Below are 22,974 nucleotides of genomic sequence, written 5' to 3' on the forward strand. Positions count from 1 at the left end.
ATAGCTTATTGATAAATAATTAATGAAAAATATAACCGACATTTTATATAATGTTTACCAGTAGACTACTGTATACTGTACAACAGATCGCAATTATATTTTATCTAATGTTATTTCACTATATATAGTTTTGTTACATGTACGTTTACATGTTTTCTACTTTACGATCTTCGAGTATCAGTTTGATATTTTGATAAAAACCGGTGATTGATCATATGTATAATATACATATACGCTGCACTCTGCAGATGATTATATGCACTCTGCACTTGCCGGTCTATTTTCGCTGGTTATTCTCTGCCTTAGAAAAATGGCGGCCACGAGCATGGATTGGGATTGCGGCGACTTTTTAGAATTTCAGGTATTTTTTTTATAAAGTTCTAAGAAACAGGCTTTCACATAAACTTTTTAAAGGCCCATTTGTAAGATGCAATGAAAAACGATTGTTTGTCTTTTGAGAATATAATCTTCGTATTCGTTGAAAGTTGACATAACCTCCGTTTTGTAAAATCAGAACCGGTAATATATACGTATAGATGTAACTTCTAAAAGCTTCGTTTATTTGCATTGAATCGCGCAAGTTTTTTATAACTTTCTATTCACTTAAATGAACGCTTCTTCTCGTGACAATAGAGTACAATAATTTATTTTTGCATGTACTCTCCACAGAACTCCTTGCAGAAAATGAGACAAATAGATGACAAGATTATTTACATGCTGAACACCACTATTCCAACCGAGTCGTTTAAGGGTCAAGTTGATCCAACAACAAAGTGCAAAGATTTGTTCAAGCAAATTCAGTCTGGTCATGCACAGCGTGAGATTGCAATCAAAAAGTGTTTGAATACAGCTCACGAGAGAGTTAAAGCACTAAAAGAACAAAGGGATGCAGGAAAAGATGATCCCACACTAATTAAAAACTTAAGGAAAGAGCAAAGCACATTACGTCTTCTACAATCGGAACTGGGTGTTGAAGAAGTTATAAAGAATAGAACATCCCAGGTTTATTATGAAAGGTGCAGAAGATTTTATAAACCAGAGAATGAATCATCATGAAATAAACTTTTGATGGTTGAGGATTTACTGAGTAGTTTGTGGAAAAACTGCCTTGCCAAGACAGCACAGTAAAATATAGTATGCCTCTGTAACAATAAAATTGATAATCAAGCTAGTAATATTTTATCATGATCAGATCATCACTTATAAATCACTGCATTTATTTCTATCTTCTTTTTACAATGAAAAAATGGTGAATATTACTAACTTGATGATGTATGCCTTTCATATAATAGAATATATTGTAAATATGATACCAAACTTTATACAAAATATATAGGCATGCATAGTCAATGATTTTAATGCATCTCCTTTACTCAAGAGGAAAGATAGTACTGATGCACAATGTATATATATATATATATATTTGATTTATTAAAAAAATATTAAAGATATTGATTTAGTTTTTATTTAAATATTATTTACATATGACTTGAATAAAATGAACATTCGAGCAACGTTTATAAATCATATCTACTCTCCAACTTTTAAATAAGTAGTTTTACAATTTTTAAGATTTTGCTTGCTGCATCTGAGTATCATATTCTTCTTTATTTTTTTTGTGCCACTCTAAATTTCTTTTCTGAATTGAGTCTCCACTTTTTGCAGCTCTTTTACCGCTAATAGCAGCAGCTAAACAAGCTAAAGCAGAAAATAAAATCATATAATTTGCAGCTTTGACACGAGCTCTGCTTTTCGTTTGATACATAAGGTCTTCCCTAAAAGAACAATTTTATAACTGTGAATTATCATACAATAATGCAGAATAAGAAACCAATCCTATATATGTATGATTGCTTCTTATTCATTTTATATAAATTAAATAATTAATTACGTTATTCGCTCGGGCACTTGTCCTTTAGGAAACTTTTTCATCCAGACAAGTATCCATTTTTCGAAATCAGTTGGGATTTTCATTTTGGGGCCTGACAAAATAAGTGTCAATTAAACTCATAATAAAATGCAATATACTGTAAAATATTAATGATTATTACCAACTACAGATTCTGAATGGCGTGGTACTGTTGAGGAAGAACTGGCTGTTGAGGATGCTGTATTTTTGATACCATCAGATGCTTTTGATTCAAGCCTTCTAGCAGACTGATTGATGAACCTACGCCCTGTTACCGATGCGCAGCATCGCAGTATATTTGATGCAGACATTTTTACTTGAAAACTAAAGATAAAAAATTCATTTGATTATTGCATCATTCAAAACGCTTTATGATGTTAATTAAGTCACAAATTAGTGACTTGTACATATATTTAATAAATCGAATTTTTTACTCACTTGAACGGTGTTCTCGATTTATACAATAAAACCGGTTGACATTGGAGTTGAAGTACTTGAACGCAAAAATAGCCTCCGTTTTCTCACACTTTTAGAAAGCACTGTGTCTAGATCTAGACTTTTACTTTAAGGTTTAATTCTCGTTTCGGGAGCGTTTAATATCTAATCAATAAAAAAGAACCGATTGTTTTGCATTCAGTTATATTTCAATTGGATTAGGATATAAGGTTCTATAACTATTGCACCACAATTTGTCCATTAACGTAGGTATATATGACATGAGAACCAAGGTCGATGATCCAGATGGCGCCAACAAGTATACGCTGTTGAACAGCTGATCCGTTTTTAAACAACTAAGTACTTTAGACATTTATCTAGACTTTGTATATACGTATTACAATATCTATCCCTAGAAAGTGAATTATCATATTTTTTATATGTATATATTGATTAAAAAACTGATCTTCGTTGCTATAAGTAATAATCCAAAAGTATTTGCTGCTTTAAATAATGGCGCGATTTTAGAGACCGTCATTATTCGTGTAAAGATCGTCAGATTGACAAAACTGACAGAAAATCTCGTAATTTGACTCCGACGAGTCATGAAATCACGAGCACGAGAGAGAGAGAGAGAGAGGCGAAGCAATCGCAAAATAATGCCAAGTGCGGCACTGCAATCTATGCCATCATGGCGGCCAACCGAATGAATGTAGAATTCGCTGAGCAGCATGGCGTGTTCGAGTCGCGCAGCTTCAGCTAGATACCTATCATCGGCAATGTTGTGGGATCTTAGATGAAGAGAAAAAAGGCGAAGGAACATCGAGTCGACGCATTCGACACAAGCCAGTTGGTGCACTGAGTGAACGCGTTGTTTTCGCGAAGACGAGAAATAAGACGAACTTGATTGACAAAGGTGAGCCGGAGTAGTAAGCACAAGCTGCGGGGCTGATGATGCCTGCAGAAGCTGCCGCCAACATCGCCGCTGTCGCCGCCACAGAATTTCGCACGTGACCGGGTTTAACGTGAATACCTATCTCTAAATACGCGATACGCGCGCCAGAGCGAGTTTACTTATATATATAGACAGCAATTGTGCTGCAGTAAGCATATATATCCAGAATTCCAGTCCGTTCGCGGCTTGCCCATCAGGGTTATTGTTTATACGGAGTGTGGCTCCACTTGTACCTACATTCTTGGGGGCGGATAGGAGACGATGTTTTCAAATACACTCGCCCATACTGCGATACATGGGGTCAATTTTCTCTGGAAAATCAATGATTTACCTTGTCCTTCGCACTTCTCTCTCGACCAGAATACGCTTCTATTCCCGCGGCGAGAGTAACTCGCTTCGCTGCAGGCCTCTGGCTAATGCATGACTCGTGTACATACATACACGGATTTTACTCAGTCGTGTTATTCATAGCCGTATGAGGTTACGCCCCAGCAGCCGTGACTATTATTTCGTTTCGTTTCCCTCGCAGCTTCTCTGCAGCTGCGTATGGGTACCCACTCTCCTATCAAACTTGTTTGTAAACAAAAAATATAACCCTGCAGATCGCTGACGTGCCTCTATAATATCCACTTTGAATTATGGCGCGTTTTTAATTAAAAAAGCTTGTGTATACATATATACACGGGCAATACAGAAATAATATAAGGTTAAGGCTACCGACGAATCTGTAAGCTTTCAACAGGTATTGCAAAAGCTTGAGCGCTTAAATTGTTGAAGCGCAAAACCGTGCGAGTTTGTTTTGTTTTGAAAAAAAAAAAGTAGAAAGCGACGTAAGAGAGATGCTTTACTCTTCGCTCCCGTGATAAGCATTCGGTGGCTCGCGCTTTTTGGGATTATACCAGCAGACACACGCTCATAGAGAATAGAACTGTATAGTTATGGTATAGATAGGCTGTATAGAGCAGCAGCAGCCGCCAGTCCTCTGTATAAGTATAGTGTGTAGGTAGTAGCGCAGCAGACGCGAACGCGCGCATATACGCGACTCAACTCTCGTCTCGGCGGTCGGCCCTCGCTTGCTTTGCTTTGCCTCCTCGGCTCGCTAAGCTAAGTCACTCGCGGCGGCGGTGGCGGCTCGCGGCAAGCCTGTTTGTGTGTATATAGCATTTTATGATGGCGGCGGCCGCGATGTTATTTTGCTGGCACGGTCTTCTCGGAAGTATTGCTCCGACTCGTGTAGAAATTCAGTTGTGCCTTCGTTGAGAATTAGCCGACAGTTTTGAAGAGTGATCCTTAGAGGAGCCTCAAGGGACAGCAACGCGGCTCTCCCTCTGCTGCTGCAGCTACTAAGTCGCCGCGGCTTTCAGTTTGGCTTTCACACTGCCCCTCTTGAATCATACTTTATTCGGATTGGCGCATTCTTGAGTGTATTTGTTATTTATTCTTCCGTTGCTTGCTTTAGTTCTACCAAACTCACATTACCATTGGCTTCCACTTGCTCTAAATCCTTCCTCGTCTCATCTGTTGCATACACTTCTTATAGATTCAGCGAGATGAATAAGCGAAGGAGAACTTCTTCGGTGGCTAGTCGAGGAACCGAGGATGACCCCGATGATATAATACCAGAGCCTACCAAAAGAAGAAAAAAAATGGACCCGGTGAGATTTGTCACTTTAACTGTACGCAAACAATAAATTGCTGCTGCATACTAACTGGATCGTTCTTTCCACCTAGAGCGATTTGTGCCTTCAGCTTTATGATTTGCTGAGGAACCACAGGAAAGAAGATGGTTCGCTGCTATGTGACTCTTTTATACGTGTTCCTAAGAGGCGACAAGAACCAGGATATTATGAAGTTGTTTCAAATCCCATGGATCTTCTGAAGGTTCAACAGAAAATTAGGACTGATGAATACCGGGATATGGATGAAATGGCTAATGACATTCTACTAATGGTCAAGAATGCCAAAGCCTTTTATAATGTAAATTTAAATATCTTGACAATTTCAGAAATTACCTATCAATTTTTATGCTCTTCAACCTTGCTGATTGAATTTTTGGTTATAGCGAACCTCGCAAGAATATAAAGATGCAACTGAACTTTGGGATCTTTGTGTTAGCACAAAAACTCGGATAATGGATGAGTATGAAGATGAACCATCCAAAGGAAAACTAGTTTTGAAGGTTAGATAATATGTGTAAAATTTTGTGTTATTAGATTTCATTTCTTATTCCAACATTATTCTTACAATTTGTTTTTTTAAAGACTAAGAGAACCATAACTAGGCAAGATGATGCAGAAGACACCTCTGAGAGCTCCACAAATCCGGATGATGATATACAAGCCTATGAGGATTTGTTTGCAGCAGTTATGTTAGCTACAGATCCTTCGGATAGTGACAGACCACTTCATCTTCCATTTCTTCTTAAGCCTTCAAAAAAGGTAAAATTGCCAGCAAACTTGTATTAACTCGAATTGATTTTCTAACGGACATTTTCATTTCAGCTCTATCCAGAATATTATGAAGTTATTGACCAACCCATAGATCTTAAAACAATAGCTATCAAAGTGCAAGAAAATGTTTACAACAACATTGCTGAAATGGAAAGGGATTTAATGCTTATGTGTCGAAATGCATGTAACTTCAATGAACCAGGATCATGGATCTATAAGGATGCTAAATTATTGAAAAAAATTATTTCCACTGCAGCTAAGAAACAAACAAATGATGTTACTGGTCCTGTTTTAAAATCAATGTCAGCTGCATTGTCCACCAGGAGTAAACGAGGCAATCGATCAGCACATGCACTAATAGCTCAATCAGCTGCCCTCCGAGATGAAGATGAAGAAAGTGATGATGAAGAAGAAGATCCTTTAGATACTGAAGAGAGTGACAATCCACAATGGCAGTTATTTCAAACTATAAGAACAGCTCCTAATAGTACAGGTATTTATTTCATGGTACAAGTTGAAATAATAATGATAATAGCATATCTTTTGATAAATCTAGTCTTGAGTTTAAATATTCTTACATTTCTTTGATCAATTTTTTTTTTAATTTTTTTGATATTGCAGGCTTAAGAATGAGCGAATTCTTTTGGACTTTACCATCAAGGCAATTATATGCTGATTATTATAAAACGATTAAAAATCCAATATCCTTGTTGCAAATCCGTAAAAAAATTAAGGTATTCATTACATTTCAATTTATTTTATCACGTTCTTTTTGCTACATCATGTTTTAAACTTTATAACAGAGAGGAGAGTATGGAACTGTCAGTGAAGTTGCTGGAGATATGAATCTTGTGTTTGAAAATGCCAAAAAGTATAATGTACATAATTCTCGTTTATATAAGGTAATATGATAAAAAAAATTATAGTTTAAAATGCAATTGTATGTTTTTTGTTAGAGTTAATAAATTAAAACATGCATATTTTAGTTTGCTGTCAAACTGCAAAAGGTAATGCAAGAAAAAGTTCAAGAATTGTTAGAGTTTGATCAGGTAAATAAAACATTGTTATATATGAGCTGCAGCAAATCGTATTTTATGATGTCAAAACTATAATTGAGTTATAATTTTAGGAATCAGAGTCTGAAGATGAGCCAGACAACGCTCATCCAAAACTTATAAAGAGAGCTTCAAATATTCTGACACGTGGAAAATATAAAGACAATATTCCTCTAAAAAAGAGATTACATAAACTTGTTAAATGCGTTATAGAATACATTGTAAGTATTTGATTATTATTTGGTAATTTTACGTTAAATGCAGTAACAATAATATGCATATTTGTTCTCTTATAGACTGATGATGGCCGACAACCTATATTAATGTTTATGGAAAAGCCTTCAAAAAAATTATACCCAGATTACTATCAAGTAATAGCTGAACCAATTGATATGTTGACTATAGAAGCAAATATCAAAGCTGAAAAATATCATACTGAGAACGAACTTATTCAAGATTTTAAAGTAAGTACCATAAGTAATGTGAACTAATATAAATTATTAATTGAATTAGAAACCTACATTTTTTTAAATTTATAGCTAATGTTCAGGAATTGCCGCCAATATAATGAAGTAGGATCTTCGATTTATGAAGATGCGAAAACCTTAGAAAAGGTATTAATGGACAAAATAAAAGAATTAGGTCCTCTGCCAGAACCTGTTAAACCAAATAAGTTAACTACTCCTACTAGAAACGTTGGGTTTGTGATCATGTTACTAGACTTCTGCTTATTTTTTTTTATTTTTTTTATTTTTGCTACATTGCTTAGTTTTAAAGTTATTACTATTAGTTTGTGTAATTATAGGAGACCTAGAAAAGTGGTGCCTTTACATTTACAAAAAATGCGTACCATGTATGATACTATCAAAGATTATCATGATGCCAAAGGTCGGCAATTGTCGTCAATTTTTATGAAATTGCCAAATGTTAAAGAGTATCCTGATTATTATGAAGTAATTAAAAATCCTATCCATATGGAAAAAATTGCATCTATATTGAAGAATAACGGCTATGATACTCTTGATGACTTAGTATCAGATTTACTACTCATGTTTGATAATGCCTGCAAGTACAATGAACCAGACTCACAGATTTATAAGGTTTGTACAAATTTTTTTATAATTTTATAAAGTTGACTAAAATTTATTTGTCAAAGTGAATTGAAAATCACGTTTGATAAAAATTGTAAGTTTGCATATTTTTATATTGTATGCAAATGTTTGCAAAATTTACAAATAGACAGGTAAGTACTTAATCAAAATTTCACAATTGATGGAGAAAACATTTTTTCTTTATAAAGGTAAGATACATTAATCTGTTTATTCAGTAGAAATTTTACATGTCCAAATTTTAGAAATGTACATCTCGAAGAAATCGTTGATTTCTCTTAAAACCGTGATGCCCGCGAACAATTATGTAGACAACAAGCGAGTTTACATTAATTACGATTTTGATTTATTTTTATGTTTGTTGAGAAAAAAAATGACGCTCTCACTTTCCAACTTTTCGAGAAACTATTAGTATAAGAGAACTTTTTTAAAATTAAATTAAAAATTTATGTATTATATTTATACACGCATCAGTATTATATTAATAAGATAGCAAATTTGCCATGTATCGATTGATATTCAAAAATGGCGCCAGCGTTACAAAATGGCTACTGTTGTGATCCGTCATTTTGAGGTTACGTCGGTTAGTTCTTAACAAGATGCTTGTTTGAGATACCCAGTTTTTAACATCGTGTTTGTCTGTAATTAAGTCCCGCGTTTAATGTTTGATAATGTTAAATTTTATTGCGTAGTGTTTTTATGCTAAAAATTAAGTGCCGTAGATAAAGCATTCTTGTTATTGATCTTAAAATGCACGATTAACGGGATAATTGTTGCGTTTACATTGTCTACCACTGTATATGCCATACAGCTTACATTGGTAAAGATGTTGAGTTCCGATTCAGAAATGGTTTGTGTCGACAACGTCGACGATTCAGTAAAGAAAGAACCAATTAAACCTTGTACTATTCGATTGATGAGGGACAGAGATATAGATCAACGTCTGAGGAAAAAATGCAAAAAGAATGAGGCAGGCTTTTTTATCTGTTTTATTACCTAGCATGACTTCATTAGTCATATATTCTAAAAATAAAACTTCATTGCAGCCATTTTTAATGATTCTTGATTAATCTTGAAATACAGATAAATATTTCTTATTTCGGACAATCATCTCAATGCTTTTGTTTTTTTTTTTTTTTGTAGGATGCACTTATATTGCAAAGGTTAGTACTTCAAACTAAGCTGCAACTAAGTGAAGATGAAGAAAGTGTTCCGGATGTTGCAGCCGCGGTACAAGAAATACTGGCATCAATATTTACTGCCCTATATAACCATCAAGATGAAGAAGGACGCTGTTATTCAGATTCAATGGCTGAATTACCCGAACACGACATAGTCGATGGCAAAAAGTAAGTCTTGTAAAAATTGTATGAATTAATAATCAATTAAATATGGTTACTCTTAAATTGGACTTAAATTCATACTTCATACAATAATGTTTAAAGTTTATGAAACTTATTAACTTAATTTTGCATGGTGAATGGTATTAATCTAACCTATCTATTAAAAATTAAATGGATATTCTTTATTTAATCACTAATATCATCCAACAGGGTTCGAGGATTGTCACTCGATCTGATCAAACGTCGTTTAGACAAAGGTGTCTATAAAAGGCTTGATAGATTTCAAGAAGATGTTTTTAGTTGTCTGGAAAGGGCAAGAAAACTATCTCGTACTGATTCTCAGCCATTTGAGGATAGCGTTGAACTTCAAGCTTTTTTTCTACGCACAAGAGATGAGGTAACCAGAAATGGAGATTTATTACACTCATCTGCTCTTAACTACTCTCTTCATGATTTGGCAAATCAAGTAGCTGAGTTGAAACGAATAAAAGTTCAACAGGAACCTTCTTCCTCAAATGATGATGAAAGTTGTGATGGCAATGATAAAGTGAGTACATTGAAGATTTTTCTTGAAGATATTATTTTGTATATAGAATACTTATATAATTTTATGTTAATATAGGAGGCCGATACAAGCAATAGTGCAACAAATAGTGATAATGGAGGCTTTATGAGCTTTAATCAGGAAACATATAGAGCAGGAGATTTTGCATACATTGAGCCAACAGAGCGTGGCATGGATACTAGTATTGTTCTCATAGAAAGGTTATGGACAAATGCAGAAGGACAACAAATGCTCTACGGCAATCTCTTTTACCGTCCAAGTGAAACCTATCATGTAGCTTCAAGAAAATTTCTTGATAAGGAGTTATTCAAAAGTGATGCTCATGTAGCAGTACCATTAGCTAAGGTTGCTGGCAGGTGCTGTGTTTTGAGTGTAAAAGATTACTTTCGAATGGTGCCCGAAGGTTTTTCCGAGAAAGATGTTTATGTATGTGAATCAAGGTATTCAACAAAAGCAAGAGCTTTCAAGAAGATCAAAGTTTGGAATTTTGATCCAGATCATCTGAAATTGTCACCAAGAGATAAACCTTTGGAGCCAAAACGCGTTATTTCTGTATATAAAGAGAGGTTGGAAAAACATAAAGAAGAAATTGCAGAACTTGAAGAAGGGGAAAAGCTAATAGAAAAAGAAAAGCCGGTAAGTTGATGCCATTGAGTGCACACTCTTTCCATCAAATTTAGTAAAAAAATATATAGTCATTGAAATTAAAACAGACTTCAAAAAGTAGCTTGAACAGTATTTTAATCATAATTAATCATTTTTCAGAATGTGATACTATTCAATGCTGATGATCCAGATAATACTTATTATGAACAATATAATACATGTGTGGGACCTGTGAAGTTAGGAGACTTTGTTTATACTGCAACTGATGGCGGTAGGCAGCAAATTACTCAGATTGACTCTATATGGTCAACTAAAGAGTAAGTTAAAAATAGCAATTTGCATACGAAATAAATAGAGCTTAAAACATAAATGAACCATTGAATTAACATTCTCAATTTTTTTTAGTGAAAAATGTTACTTTAGAGGGCCTTGGCTGTTAGGTCCAACTGAAATCACACATGCACCTTCAAAATTATTTTACAAACAAGAATTATTTTTGTCGACAGTAGATGCTACACATCCTATTGTTGCTATAGTTGGAAAATGTGCTGTTCTTGATTACGGAGAATATATATGCAGTAAGTTGCGATATAGTTGTACAGCTTTTTTTATTTAGGTATATGCTTTAATTCAGATAATGCAACGAAATTTTTCAGGTCGCCCAACGGAAATACCAGAAGATGATATATTTATCTGTGAATCTGCGTTCGATGAAAATAAAAATATGATACGAAAACTTGGTGCAGAAGGTCTGAAAAAGTTTAATCATTCTAATCAAGTAACAGAAGATGAAATTTACTTTTTCCGAAAACCAATTAATCCCGCCAAGGTAAATGCGAAAATTCAATTAAGAAAACTTATCTTTTATTAAGATCATAGAATTTATTTTCATGTATAAATTATTTTTACAGGTGCCTATTGATGTGCCTCAAACACAAAATCAGAGTAAATCTATTGGTGCTTCTCCAAGTCAATTTGAAACGGTAATTATAAACTAAGCTTACGTATACTCATCACATGTGACTAACACGTTGCTATTGCATGCTTTTTATTATGTAAAATTCACACTAATGCAGCAAACACTTTGTTTATAACAAATTGGTTAATTAAGGAGTTTAAAATGAAATGTTTTGATTTTTTTGTGAAATATTGTTGATGATTAATAGTTTCAGAACAAAAATAGCTGTATTAGTTTGGATAATGCATGAATCGTACATTATGCCGGCATATTCACGTTTTGTTAATTACATTTTGTTATTATTTGAGTCACAATATTCAAATTTTATTTCAATATTAAGTTTTCATAACCTATAGATAGTAAGTATCATAGAAAATTTAAACGTTCAGAGCACCTGTTGGCTTCATTACAAATATGAAGAAAAATGTCGTGAAAGTAAGTTAATCGCGAAATGAAAATGTAACTCCCAAAACAACTCGCTCCTATGTCGCAGTATAATATGAAAAGCTTCGTTTGAGAAAATGAATGCTTTGTTTTGTAATGCTATTTATATAAAATTTATTATACTTAAAATCGTTTTTCAAAAAAAGTAAAAATCTTCTTTCGTCACTAATTAAAATATATGTCAAGTGTATGAAACATAAGTTTTTTATTTCCATAAAAATAATAGAGCTTTTTAGAGACCCATCACCGTAAAAATTGGTATAATTTGAGTGGTTATCGAAGCATTTGGCAATTATTTTTAAAGTATCTCTATCAATGACTATTTATTTTATTTTTTTTATACACACGTCAATACTGAACATTGTTTATCGATCGAGTCAGATTAAATTTTCCCGATCTCCAATTTACTGAAATAGTAACTGCTTTAAAAGTAAATATAAAAAACTTATGTTTTCCGTACACTTGACGTATAAATCGGCCGGTAAGTTGTGAAAAAGTTTTGAAATTCAAAAAATGCCGGTAACACATAAGATAACGTAACAAAGCATAAATGGTATTAGGAGGCATCGCCATACTTTTCGAAGCTGGATGTGCTAGGCTCTGATGGGATAGGAATTGGAGTGGGTGAAGACAGCTTGGATGCTCCACCATCGGTTGGTTCCACGGAAGCTCAACCGGTGCTCTCCAATTCACAAACACCCGTATCTTCTAAAAAGGTAGGACTTGTCGTGACCATTTTCATTCTGCTTATTTTTTTCTTTTTTTTCTTTCAAAATCATGCAGCATTTATTTTTTTTTTTTTATTGTGACATTTTTTTCAGAAATATGCCAGCATACTACTATTTTTTTTTATTCGTTTTGCACCATTAAAAGCAAACATAAGTTTTTTTAAGGATATGTGCCATCGGCATTATCGCTTACTATACATAGAAATATTGTAATTGTATTCTTGTCTTTTCTTTTTTAGAAAGTGCCAGGTAGGAAATTGGTTACAGGATATATTTTGTATGCGAGTAAAATGCGAACGACCGTCACGCAAAATAATCCTGATTCGACTTTTGGAGAAATCAGCAGAATGGTTGGAAACGAGGTACTTTATTTAATATTTTATTTTCTTATACATTTCCGTAATAATTTTTCTAGTCGCATAAAATATGCATATTCTCTTATTCAAATAATATTTCAGTGGCGAAAATTACCTCCTACGGAAAAATCATTGTGGGAGGAAAGAGCAAATAAGCTAAATGAAGAATGTCAAACTCGATTACAAGCTGGATCAATGCAAGATTTGGTCTATGAATGTTGTTGGGAAAATTGCGATTGGCAGTTTGAGGATATGGCAGACTGTATTGAACACAGTGTGGCAGATCAAACTGGTCATATTCAGACCTTTTTTGCCAATAGCAATAATGGTAAAGAGTTTTTTGGACTGCTAGTCAACTGTTTTAAATAAGTATATTTGGTAGTCGAAGATGTATTTAAAATAATTTGTAATGCCATTTTATAGACTTGGAATATCAGTGTCAATGGCGAGGTTGCGGTCGAATGAAAAAATCTGTACCCCCATTTCCAAGTGTACAAAGACTTGCAAGGCATGTCAAAGAAGTACATATACTTAAATCCAATGGACGCGCAATTCCACCAGCCGATAGAAGCAAGTATGTACTAAAATACGTTATATTATTATATTATGTTATATTCAGGATAAAAGTTTTACGGATTTTTTTCATTTATAATACGTTCATATTTTGCAGAAACTTTGTACCTTCTAAAGGATCTACAACATTGGCCCCAATGGAGACAGGTTCGTTAAAACAAAGACTGACTTATACATCATCTAGATAAATTCTATTTGTTCATTCGTTGTGTATTTCATTATAAATGTAATCATTTCAATTTTGTTTTATTTAGAAACGTCAGCTGCAGCTACGCAAACGAATAACGCCGTTCCCGCCAAGCAACCAGAGCCATTATTTGTTGCAGTTCCTCCCCGTCCAAGTAGGGTACTGCATTCGGACGCCTACGTAAGGTATGCACGAATTGTTTGATTTTTATGTATATATACAAATTAAAAAAAATTTACACATGGAGTTGTTATGTCTAATTTTTGTTTTATTTTTTCATTCAGGTATATTGAAGGTTTGACTACGGAAAACCGGTACATATCCAATTGGGACAAGCAAATGAACGCCTCTCCCGAAAACACGCAAATTCCCGAAGTTACAAAGTTACCTGCTGATTGGTTGGGAAATGGCGTGGGCAATCATGGAAATGTAGTGAATGCCTTATGGACTTTGAGAAACATGATGATGCGTGACGTTTTAGCCATTAATAAGACTCTGTAGTTTTTAAATTAATATCTTTGTTTGGATTAAAGGATACTAAAAATTGCCGCTAGATGTATGTAAATACATCACAGGCTCTTGAGTTCAGATGGCAAAGAAAGACTGACGTAATTAAACTTTAGTGTTTTTCTATTTTTTGGCTTAAATAAATTAGACTATACATTTTTATAGACAAATCTCATTTCTCGTTAACAACACCATCCCAAATTGAGTGACATCTATTATTTTATATTATATAATGTAAGAAAAATGTATATTCGATCATTGTATACATGTAAATTGCGTTCATCTTTCCCATCATGTGAATATGCATAAAAGTGAAAGTGTGACTTTGAAGAATGAGGAAATGAAATTTATACATGACTATATATTCTTGTGTAAGATTTTTAAGTTATTGTATCGCGATATGTGGATATATTGTGGATCTGTCTATAGTTTACTGTCTATAATAGTAGTATTGCATATACATCTCAGGGTTTATCCATGCGTTGATAACTAAACGAATTCAATTTTTATTGTCAAAAACAAAAAAAAAAAGAACCTATAGGCAATCGAAGGGGTGCTGCTGTTAGTTCTATACATAATTAAAAAAATAGTATCTAAGTTATGGATTATGTAGATACTTTTCTTTAATACTTTGCAAATACATTTTTATCATCCATATAAATTGTCGTTATTCGTTATATGTTCCAACAGACCTGAGTGAGAAAGACAAAATTCTTTTTTTAAGATATTCTGGTTTCTTCTCTATATAATATATAAAAGGTGCGACTTACCTGTTCATTTGAGCTTTTAACTTAGAAGTCGGTAACTCGCCCACCGTGTTGCCAATCTCCCCACTTTGTTGGATTTTTTTCGCTGTTTGAAATGATTTCTCCATTTTTCGGATCAGTTTCAACTAATACAAGATCAACAAACCGCATTCCTGGTTTAAGACCTATATCATATACATGTAGAAATTTGCAAAGGCTCTCAGAATAATATTTTTACAATTTTATCTTTTGCAAATTCTTACGCGGCGCTTTTTCTAGAGCAAGTTGTTCATGAAACCTTTTCATTCGCTCGGATTCATTGTTGTTAGACGACTTTGAAGTATTTTTCGATAGACCTGATTGGCAAAAATGCACAAACTTTTTATTTATAAAAAGAAACTGGAGTTTTACTCTATTATATTCTAAAAGGACGCATCTTACCTGTTACAAAATGTCTTGCCTGGCTTCTTATTCGATTAGTAGCTGTTGAGAGCTTCAACAACATTTTTAATGCGAAAAAAACTGTTCAGTTTTACCTTTGATGAATATGATTAATGGTGACATAAAAATAAAAGAGAAACAAATTGAAATTGGCGAGTGTCTACAATTTCGAAGTTGGACTGTTTCGAGTTTTAGAATTGAGCGCCATTTTTCTTAGTTCAGCACTTAGACACCATGCAACAGCGCTGTGATTGCAAGGTGTTGCAGACTACAACTGACGGTTTATGTAAATAATATAATTTAAGGAAATAGTTAACGAACTTTCAAGTGTTTGACAGTAGAACCAAATTATTTAAGGTAGTCGTTATTTTTGTTTAATTTTTCAGTCGTGTATTTTTTCAAAAAGTTTTCATATTTTCATTTTTTTATTTTAACCTATAGTATATCCTAAACAACAGTTATAATTCTTGTAAGAATGTATGAATAATATGTACATGAATGTATGAATTTAATTTTGTGTTATTCATGGTTTTCAAGGTATTCAAGAGCAGTTGAGAAATTTTGTCATTGCTTTTGTGGTAATTTCAATATGATAAGGATAGGTAGATGCGTGTGTCAAAGTTCAGGCAGTTTTTATAAAGGTCAGTCATTGATATACACAAAATAGCCAAGTATAATAATTTTGTGACTTACAATATGCATGCGATGGTTGCAGGTAGTATCAGACTCAATTCTTCAACAAATAAAGGCGAGAAGTCAGAGGAAAGTGCTCGATTGAAAGAATTTCGAAAGAAGCTCCAACAAAAGGCCCCATTGGGTCAGTGTTTCATTATATTGTGATAGATTTTGATTGTAATTTACACTGAAATTCTGTCTTGCATATTGCAGGAACTATGGGTCTGAAGGAGTCAACGGTAGAAGAAATGCCAGGTTCACAGAAACTGCGAGCAAAGGCTCCTTTTGGTTTGTACTATTTGACTGTTCTAACATTTGGTAAAAGGAGTAAGAAAATGTTGAAAAAATTGATTTAATGCTCACTCTAGACAAATTGGAGGAACTGGAAGAGGGCAAGCACCCGTATCAAGAGAAAGAGCCATTGGAGCCTTTTCCTGATAACATAAATCCAGTGACAGGAGAGAGCAACGGACCCAAGGGTCCTGAGCCAACTCGCTACGGAGATTGGGAGAGAAAAGGCCGCGTGACAGACTTTTGACAAGTTGATACATAGACCTGTCGCGTGTTTCACATTCTTGTAAATATTGTCACATAGTCGAGATGACTTTTTTTGTACATAGAGATAAGTTGTAATAAATGATGATGTTAAATGCTTAATGTGCCGATATGAAATACCAGTGGAAAAATCGAATCTAAGGCGCGCGCGCGCGTGTAGCTACTGTGGCAATTCGAGCAGTTTTGCCATCGTAATTTGTCAGCCATTCAGATTGATAACAATGCCGAACCAATATCTTCTCTCCTCTCGTCCCCAGAGAGAGGGAGCGAGAGAGTCAAGTTCTCTAGTTGACCCAGTTTGAATGCATCGATTCCGTATTCTTCTCGAAAGTTGCGCGCACTCATAGATTACTTGGTGACAAATTGGAATTAGTGGTAATTGCGTTAAATTACCGAGATGCTCTGCGCAATGTGCCACCGCCACGGAGACTTGCGGAAATCTCGTTCGCTGGATAATTAGTCACCAGTGTACAGTCGAATAATTATGCATTAGATAAAATGAAAACAAGTCAGTAACATTATACAGCTGCACATACGCATAGCGACAGAGATATTACGATGTCAGGATTGCGCGAGCGATATTAATCATACAGCTGGCAGCAGATGTTTGTACAGGTGAAACTTGCAGCGAGAGAGAGAGAGAGAGAGAGAGAGAGAGAGAGAGAGAGAGAGAGGGAAGAGACGATTATACGCGGCCATACAATGATATTAAGATTGCGTGCGTGTAGACGACAGTTTGGCACGAGGGTTGTTTCACTTGTTTCGCGCGTTACTCATGACGACTATATGCTTACAACACTCCGCGCACACTTGGTATGCGAGCTTCGCGATTCAAATTGCGCGCTCCCGTCGCCGCCGCACGTGAGCTTTATACGCGCGAAAATTAAAAAAAGAATAAGCTCGCAAAAAATCAAGTGCGGCTTTTATTAGGATACAAAAATTAGAACGTGCGCGCGGGAAAAAATAAAAGAGGAGCCGTTGCACAGAGTGCACAGAAAGGGAGTCGACAATCAGAGAGAGAGAGAGAGAGGCGCGTTGCTCATTATACTCGACGGTCCTAAGTCAAATATCATTCGTCCTTATCTCGACCCCTCGTCGACGTCGTCGCCGTTGTCTCGTGTGTACATACAGAGATTCGCGTTGACTGCACACGTATACGCAGTGGCAAACAGAGAGAGAGAGAGAGAGAGAGGGAGAGAGGGTGACGGGGGTGAGGGGGTGCATGAAAGGTCTTAACATCAGCTGCGCAGCCAACTGCAGGGCCAATAGGGACGTCGACCCGACTCTCTCTCTCTCTCTCTCTCTCTCTCTCTCTCTCTCTGTCCCGCTGCTGCAGAGATACATATAATAGACGACGCGCAGCGTTTTTTCTAGGGCAAACTTTGCGCGACTTCTTAAAGAATCTCACCCTCTCTCTGAGGCTCCCGCAGTTCTCTCTAGTGGCTGCTGTATACAGATATACTATAGCTGCGCGACAAGTGCAGAGACGCGAGATGTATCAGTACGAGGCTGATCTTTGGATAGGCGTGCGCACGTATGTGTGTACGTCGGCTGTCGTGCTTTGACGCTGCTGCTGTCTCTCATTACTCGTGGAATAGTTTCCTCTGTCTACTCAACGATTCACAGCCATATTCCTTATACACGGTATAAGCGCGCGACACTCGCTCAAGCCGACAGCCCGCCAAGCGCGCGAGCTTTCACGAGCTTTTTTCGGTACACAGGGTGAGAGAGATAAGTAGCAGTAAAATAGCCATTAATTTCTGCTATTTAACGATCGATTACGAAAGCGTATAGCCAAACAGTAGCGCGTCACACACACGAGATAAAGGCTATCGTTCATTACTGCGCGTCTCTCGGCGCGCTTGAAAACTTTCCGGAGTGTCAGCGACGCGTCGACGTTTTTACACAATTCGATCGTCTTCCGCGTACAAAGAGCTTTTATCAGAAGAAAATATAATCCGCCCGCGCAGTTGCGCCAATATTTACTCCCGTCGGCATGGCTTTTCTAATTTTACGCTCTCCTCGGCTACAGGCACACTATATGCGCTGCTGCATCAGAGTACTTTGCCGAGAGAGAGAGAGAGAGAGAGAGAGAGAGCAGCTGATGCGTGTACACCGACGAGAGAGTCAAGGTGTCGCTCGCGGTGACGAAAGCGGCCCGCAATAAATTTCAGCGGCGAGCTTAATGCCACTTTACACAGAGCGCGCGTCTCCGAATTCGCTCAAAAAGTCGCGCGCGAGCGCGTCAGTTCGGCGATACGATAAGTTCTCGCGTGCTGCAGCACGTCCCGCGGAAATACTTAGCCGATTAAATCTTCGATTATGGGAGTCGAGAGAGGAAAGTACGCGAGCCCCGAGGGTAGCAAGAGCTGGGAGTACCTGGCCTCGGGCGCCTGTAAGCCGAATTTTTGTTTATTCGTGTACGATTGTTTACATAAGTAATCGCCCAATAATACCGTGTTTGTGTGTGTGTGTGTGTGTCGTAGGTTCGGTGCTGATGTTCTGCGTCGGCTCGTCGATCGGCTGGAACTCGCCGAGCAGCGTCAAACTGACGGCCGAGGACTCGCCCAGGAGGATGTCCTCGGCGGAGCTCTCGAGCCTCATGTCGCTCATAGCCATAGGCCAGATGCTCGCCCCGCCGCTGAACTCGCTCATCGTCGACCGCATCGGCAGGAAGAACACTATCCTCATCGGAGGGCTGCCCCTGGCCTTCGGCTGGTGCCTCATCGCTATGGCCGAGGGCGTCCCGGTAAATCAATCGTTCACTATCATATACTCGAATTATCGAAACTCGATATAATAAGAACACTCGAGGAACGCAGGTGCTGTACGTCGCTCGCTTCCTGGCTGGCCTGTCCCAGGGCATCGCCTACTGCGCCTGCTACATGTACGTGGGCGAGGTGGCCTCGACGGAGGTTCGCGGCGTGGCCAACGTCCTGCTGATGCTGATGCTGAACCTGGGCATGCTGCTGGCCTTCGGTCTGGGTCCCCTCATGAGCATCGTCTCCAACGCCTGGCTGAACCTGGCCCTGAGCGCGGCCTTCCTCGGCGGCTTCTCCCTCGTGCCCGAGTCGCCGTACTACCTGCTGATGCGGGACCGGCACGAGGAGGCCGAGGCCGTGCTCGAGAAGATTCGCGGCAGGAGCGACGTGACCGAGGAGCTCGAGCAGATCGAGCACTCGCTGAGGAGCCTGCGCAAGCAGAAGGAGAGCGGCGGAGGCAACGACGGAGGCAGCGGCGGAGGCAGCGGCAAGCTCTGCGGACTGCTGCTGCTCGACAGGCCGAGTCTCAAGGCCATCTGGATAATCGGCCTGTTCAGCGTGACCCACCACTTCGGCGGCTACATGGCCGTCATCATGTACGGCCAGAGGATCTTCCGGGACCTGGGGATCGGCTCGATCCTCTCCGACCACTCGGCCAGCGTGATAAACGGCCTGGTCCAGCTGGTCTCGGTAGCCCTGACCAGTCTGCTGGTCGAGCGCTGGGGTCGCAAGCCTCTGATCGCCCTCTCCGGGCTGCTCTCGGGCAGCTGCAACCTCTTCGTCGCGGCCTACTTCTGCTTCCCCGAGGCGTTCGCCGCGTACTCGCTCCTGGCCCTGCTGGCACTGCTGCTGCTCGTCTTCGCCTTCAACTGCGGCCTCCTCGTCGTCCAGGGCATCCTCATCTCGGAGCTGTTCGCCCCGGAGGTGAAGGCCCTCGGAGTCTGCCTGGTCACGATGAACGGCGGCCTGCTCTTCACCCTCGGCACGAAGCTCTACCTGACGGTCGTCGACACCTGGCACTACGGCCACTCGCCGCCCTTCTTCTGCTTCGCCATCGTCTGCTGGGCCGTCACCGGCCTCCTGCTCTGGATCACACCCGAGACCAAGGGCAAGAGCCTCCTGGAGATCCAGAAGTCTCTCTGAGCCGCGCTATGCCTTAGCTCGCACACCAAGACTGACGCCGCTGACGAAACACATAACACATGTACATACTTCTATACCCGTAATAGGGAATTTTCTACGAATAAATGTCCGAGATACATCCGCAGGCAGCTCTCAATTATACACGCGAGCATCTCTCTCTCTCGTGCGAGCGGCGCCCTATTAAGAAGCCCCGAAGCGCGCGCGCGAGCGTGGGAGGATGATAACGACGCCGGCTCATTTGGAGCTCGTTATTTTTTTCTAGCGAGCTGCCTTCTCCTCTCTCGCAAATTAATCTGAAAAAAGCGCCGCTGCGGGGCCCCGAGTATCCGCTAGAACTTCTTCTTCCTCGCGCGCGGAGGGAAAGAGAGATCTCCCCGAAATCGGTACTATTCGCGCAAGGCGCTCCCGCAGAAATTCCTATTGGCAGAGCCATTAGAGGCTGGAATTAGTTTCGTTGCAGCGGGGCTCTCCGCTCTCTCTCTCCTCTCACTTATCTCACTTATCTCACTTTATACTCGGGATTAATGCTCTTATACGTAAGAAATTTCGCTCGACTCGTGCAACATCGGCTGCAGTGTATATATAAGTATACAAAGCGGCCGGGTAGAGGCTCGTTGGGCAAACAGAGGCAAACAGGCCTGCCGCGGCGGCGGACGAGGTTTATGATGAAAGGGCGTCGACTAGGCCCCGGCTTACTCCGCGCGCAAGACTAGACTAAGTACACAATTATATCATCGGGCCAAACACGCTAACGATCGCTTACACACAAACAAACAGCTTGGCCAAACAATGTCGCTGAGCTGTACCCAGCTATACATGTATATCCCATCCCAGGTGCCGGCGTCGCTGCAGCGATCTACACCCGCTGCTGCTGCAGAGACGCCCACGCACTGGCCGAGCTTTATGCTCGCGCGCGACAATAGCTTTATCCCCCCCCCTCTCCTCCCGCGCTTTCGAATCTCAGCTCTGGTGTCTTAAGTCGCTCCCGCGGGACTGCTCTCAGCGCGCGCGAGCTTTTGTCGAGCGTCAATTAAGCTTCTCGCTCTGATTTGGCTTTGAAATTCGGATATCCGCAGATTGCGCGGCGCAGTGTGTATATACAACGAAAGCAATTAACTCGTGCGCGATCTGTCTTGCGGCGGACGCGAGGAAAGAAGTAGCTGCGTTTACGCGCTATTTTCTCGAGCTCGACTCGACGCTAACTCGTTCGGTAAGTTTAAGTGCAGCTGCTGCTGCTACTGCTAGTATTATACGAGAGAGGACAAGCGCGAGCGGGGGAGTAAAGTAAGCGGTTTACGTCGTGCTTGCGACGATTAAACGCTCTCGCGTGTATACATATAGCCGCAGACACAGAGGGATTAAAAATCAGCCGTCGAGCAGCGTCGGGATCAATCGCTTTGAGAGTTTATCTGTCGTGAAAGTAAATTTGGTCGATTCCCTCCTGGAAATTGAATCATTCGCGCGCGCGAGCGACGGGAACTGTGAGAGAGAGACGCTGGCAGCTAGAGCTTTCTCTCTCTCTCTATTTGTTTTTTCCGCGCTGAGCCGTCCTGCAGCTCGCGGAGTGAAAGAAAGTCCCTTAAGAGGCCACATAAGTTACGTAAAAGAAAGTGGAGGACCCTCGAGAGAGAGAGAGAGAGAGAGGCTGCACTGACTCCCTACTCGCATTATATACACGTACACACAAAGAGTCATGATCGCATGACAATTTCTCCGGCTGCGCAAAGTTCATTATGATGGTCGGGCTAATTGATTCTCTCTAATGGAAGAAACGTGTAGGACAAATAGCGCGTATCCGCGCACATATAATTAGCGTAATAGATCGATTCGCAGACGCTGCAGCTGTTTGCTCAGGCTATATGTGGGTGTGGGTGTGTGTGTATTTCGTACAATATCCTCTCTCGCTCTCGATGTATATGTACATGTATACAGTCGGCGAACTTTGCCGAGAGATATTTGACTGGCGCAGCAGCAACTGTTCTACGTGCGCTAGCTAAGGATGAGAGCTGAATGTAATTTTCGTGTCTGCTATCATAACTTCGGTGTATCGGCGTTATACTGATCGCATACGATTATCCTCCGCGCTGAACCGATACGCATAAGTGAATGTAAACTTGCTTATGTACTGTATCGCGTGACTTTTAAATCTAGCATATACATTGCGTTATAAACCAACGCTTTTACACAGCGTCGTCTAGAAATTCGGAACAAAGAGTCTCGGCCTCGATGGACACCCTCGCCTCGCGCCAAAGGAAAAAGCTCCTTTGACGGCGCTTTCGCGACGTGGGAAATCAGCGTAATTGAAAGCGCAGTAACGATGATGACGATGACGACGACGTTACGGCAGCGCCAGCTTCGGTCAGTATAATACAGATGATCTAGATTATATACGAGAGACAGAGAGGAGAGGGATACGGGAACACACGCAGTGTCATTGGCTCATCTCGCACTAGGTGCAAAGCAGCAGGCGTT

At 39.1% G+C, this 22,974-nt stretch overlaps 6 protein-coding genes across 12 annotated transcripts; 4 read left to right on the forward strand and 2 right to left on the reverse strand.

Moving 5' to 3' along the window:
* The first annotated feature begins 201 nt into the window (after positions 1–201).
* LOC100118282 (coiled-coil domain-containing protein 58) lies at positions 202–1,451 on the forward strand. Its single transcript, XM_001602241.5, has 2 exons — positions 202–361; positions 670–1,451. The coding sequence occupies exons 1-2, from the start codon at positions 257–259 to the stop codon at positions 1,054–1,056; spliced, it is 492 nt and encodes a 163-aa protein (XP_001602291.2). The 5' UTR covers positions 202–256; the 3' UTR covers positions 1,057–1,451.
* Positions 1,443–3,400, reverse strand: LOC100118242 (UPF0389 protein CG9231). Its single transcript, XM_001602212.6, has 4 exons — positions 2,348–3,400; positions 2,052–2,233; positions 1,892–1,982; positions 1,443–1,775 (listed from the first exon to the last, which is right to left on the reverse strand). The coding sequence occupies exons 2-4, from the start codon at positions 2,218–2,220 to the stop codon at positions 1,568–1,570; spliced, it is 468 nt and encodes a 155-aa protein (XP_001602262.1). The 5' UTR covers positions 2,221–2,233; positions 2,348–3,400; the 3' UTR covers positions 1,443–1,567.
* Positions 3,059–14,841, forward strand: LOC100118213 (protein polybromo-1). 5 transcript variants are annotated; one of them, XM_032597489.1, is made up of 27 exons: positions 3,059–3,260; positions 4,840–4,954; positions 5,031–5,276; positions 5,362–5,478; positions 5,561–5,737; positions 5,801–6,242; positions 6,371–6,483; positions 6,553–6,651; positions 6,736–6,798; positions 6,879–7,025; positions 7,101–7,268; positions 7,344–7,504; positions 7,595–7,904; positions 9,057–9,262; positions 9,467–9,803; positions 9,879–10,457; positions 10,587–10,744; positions 10,833–11,005; positions 11,084–11,256; positions 11,339–11,410; positions 12,390–12,545; positions 12,797–12,919; positions 13,016–13,241; positions 13,337–13,487; positions 13,584–13,633; positions 13,741–13,858; positions 13,958–14,841. In XM_032597489.1, the coding sequence occupies exons 2-27, from the start codon at positions 4,850–4,852 to the stop codon at positions 14,172–14,174; spliced, it is 4,887 nt and encodes a 1,628-aa protein (XP_032453380.1). In that variant the 5' UTR covers positions 3,059–3,260; positions 4,840–4,849; the 3' UTR covers positions 14,175–14,841. The 5 variants fall into 5 exon arrangements, with proteins under 5 accessions (XP_032453380.1, XP_008204836.3, XP_032453381.1 ...); XM_008206614.4 differs by having other exon boundaries at positions 7,610–7,904; positions 13,958–14,344; XM_032597488.1 differs by lacking the exon at positions 3,059–3,260 and adding an exon at positions 4,310–4,723 and having other exon boundaries at positions 13,958–14,344.
* LOC103315833 lies at positions 13,656–15,574 on the reverse strand. Of its 2 annotated transcripts, none has more exons than XM_008206617.4 (4): positions 15,368–15,574; positions 15,190–15,282; positions 14,951–15,111; positions 13,656–13,849 (listed from the first exon to the last, which is right to left on the reverse strand). In XM_008206617.4, the coding sequence occupies exons 1-3, from the start codon at positions 15,429–15,431 to the stop codon at positions 14,972–14,974; spliced, it is 297 nt and encodes a 98-aa protein (XP_008204839.1). In that variant the 5' UTR covers positions 15,432–15,574; the 3' UTR covers positions 13,656–13,849; positions 14,951–14,971. The 2 variants fall into 2 exon arrangements, with proteins under 2 accessions (XP_008204839.1, XP_008204840.1); XM_008206618.4 differs by lacking the exon at positions 13,656–13,849 and adding an exon at positions 14,622–14,872 and having other exon boundaries at positions 15,368–15,541.
* LOC100118138 (succinate dehydrogenase assembly factor 4, mitochondrial) lies at positions 15,565–16,699 on the forward strand. 2 transcript variants are annotated; one of them, XM_008206610.3, is made up of 5 exons: positions 15,565–15,653; positions 15,905–16,008; positions 16,083–16,184; positions 16,256–16,330; positions 16,411–16,699. In XM_008206610.3, coding segments are annotated over exons 1-5 (453 nt in total). In that variant the 5' UTR covers positions 15,565–15,651; the 3' UTR covers positions 16,581–16,699. The 2 variants fall into 2 exon arrangements, with proteins under 2 accessions (XP_008204832.1, XP_001602183.2); XM_001602133.6 differs by having other exon boundaries at positions 15,588–15,724.
* A 2,093-nt stretch (positions 16,700–18,792) lies between these two features.
* On the forward strand, positions 18,793–20,626 carry LOC100118101 (facilitated trehalose transporter Tret1-like). The gene is made up of 3 exons (XM_001602109.6): positions 18,793–18,992; positions 19,084–19,346; positions 19,420–20,626. The coding sequence occupies exons 1-3, from the start codon at positions 18,920–18,922 to the stop codon at positions 20,500–20,502; spliced, it is 1,419 nt and encodes a 472-aa protein (XP_001602159.1). The 5' UTR covers positions 18,793–18,919; the 3' UTR covers positions 20,503–20,626.
* Positions 20,627–22,974: the final 2,348 nt, after the last annotated feature.

Source organism: Nasonia vitripennis, chromosome 2 (assembly GCF_009193385.2).
Source record: "Nasonia vitripennis strain AsymCx chromosome 2, Nvit_psr_1.1, whole genome shotgun sequence".
NCBI classification, from domain to species: Eukaryota; Metazoa; Arthropoda; class Insecta; order Hymenoptera; family Pteromalidae; genus Nasonia; species Nasonia vitripennis.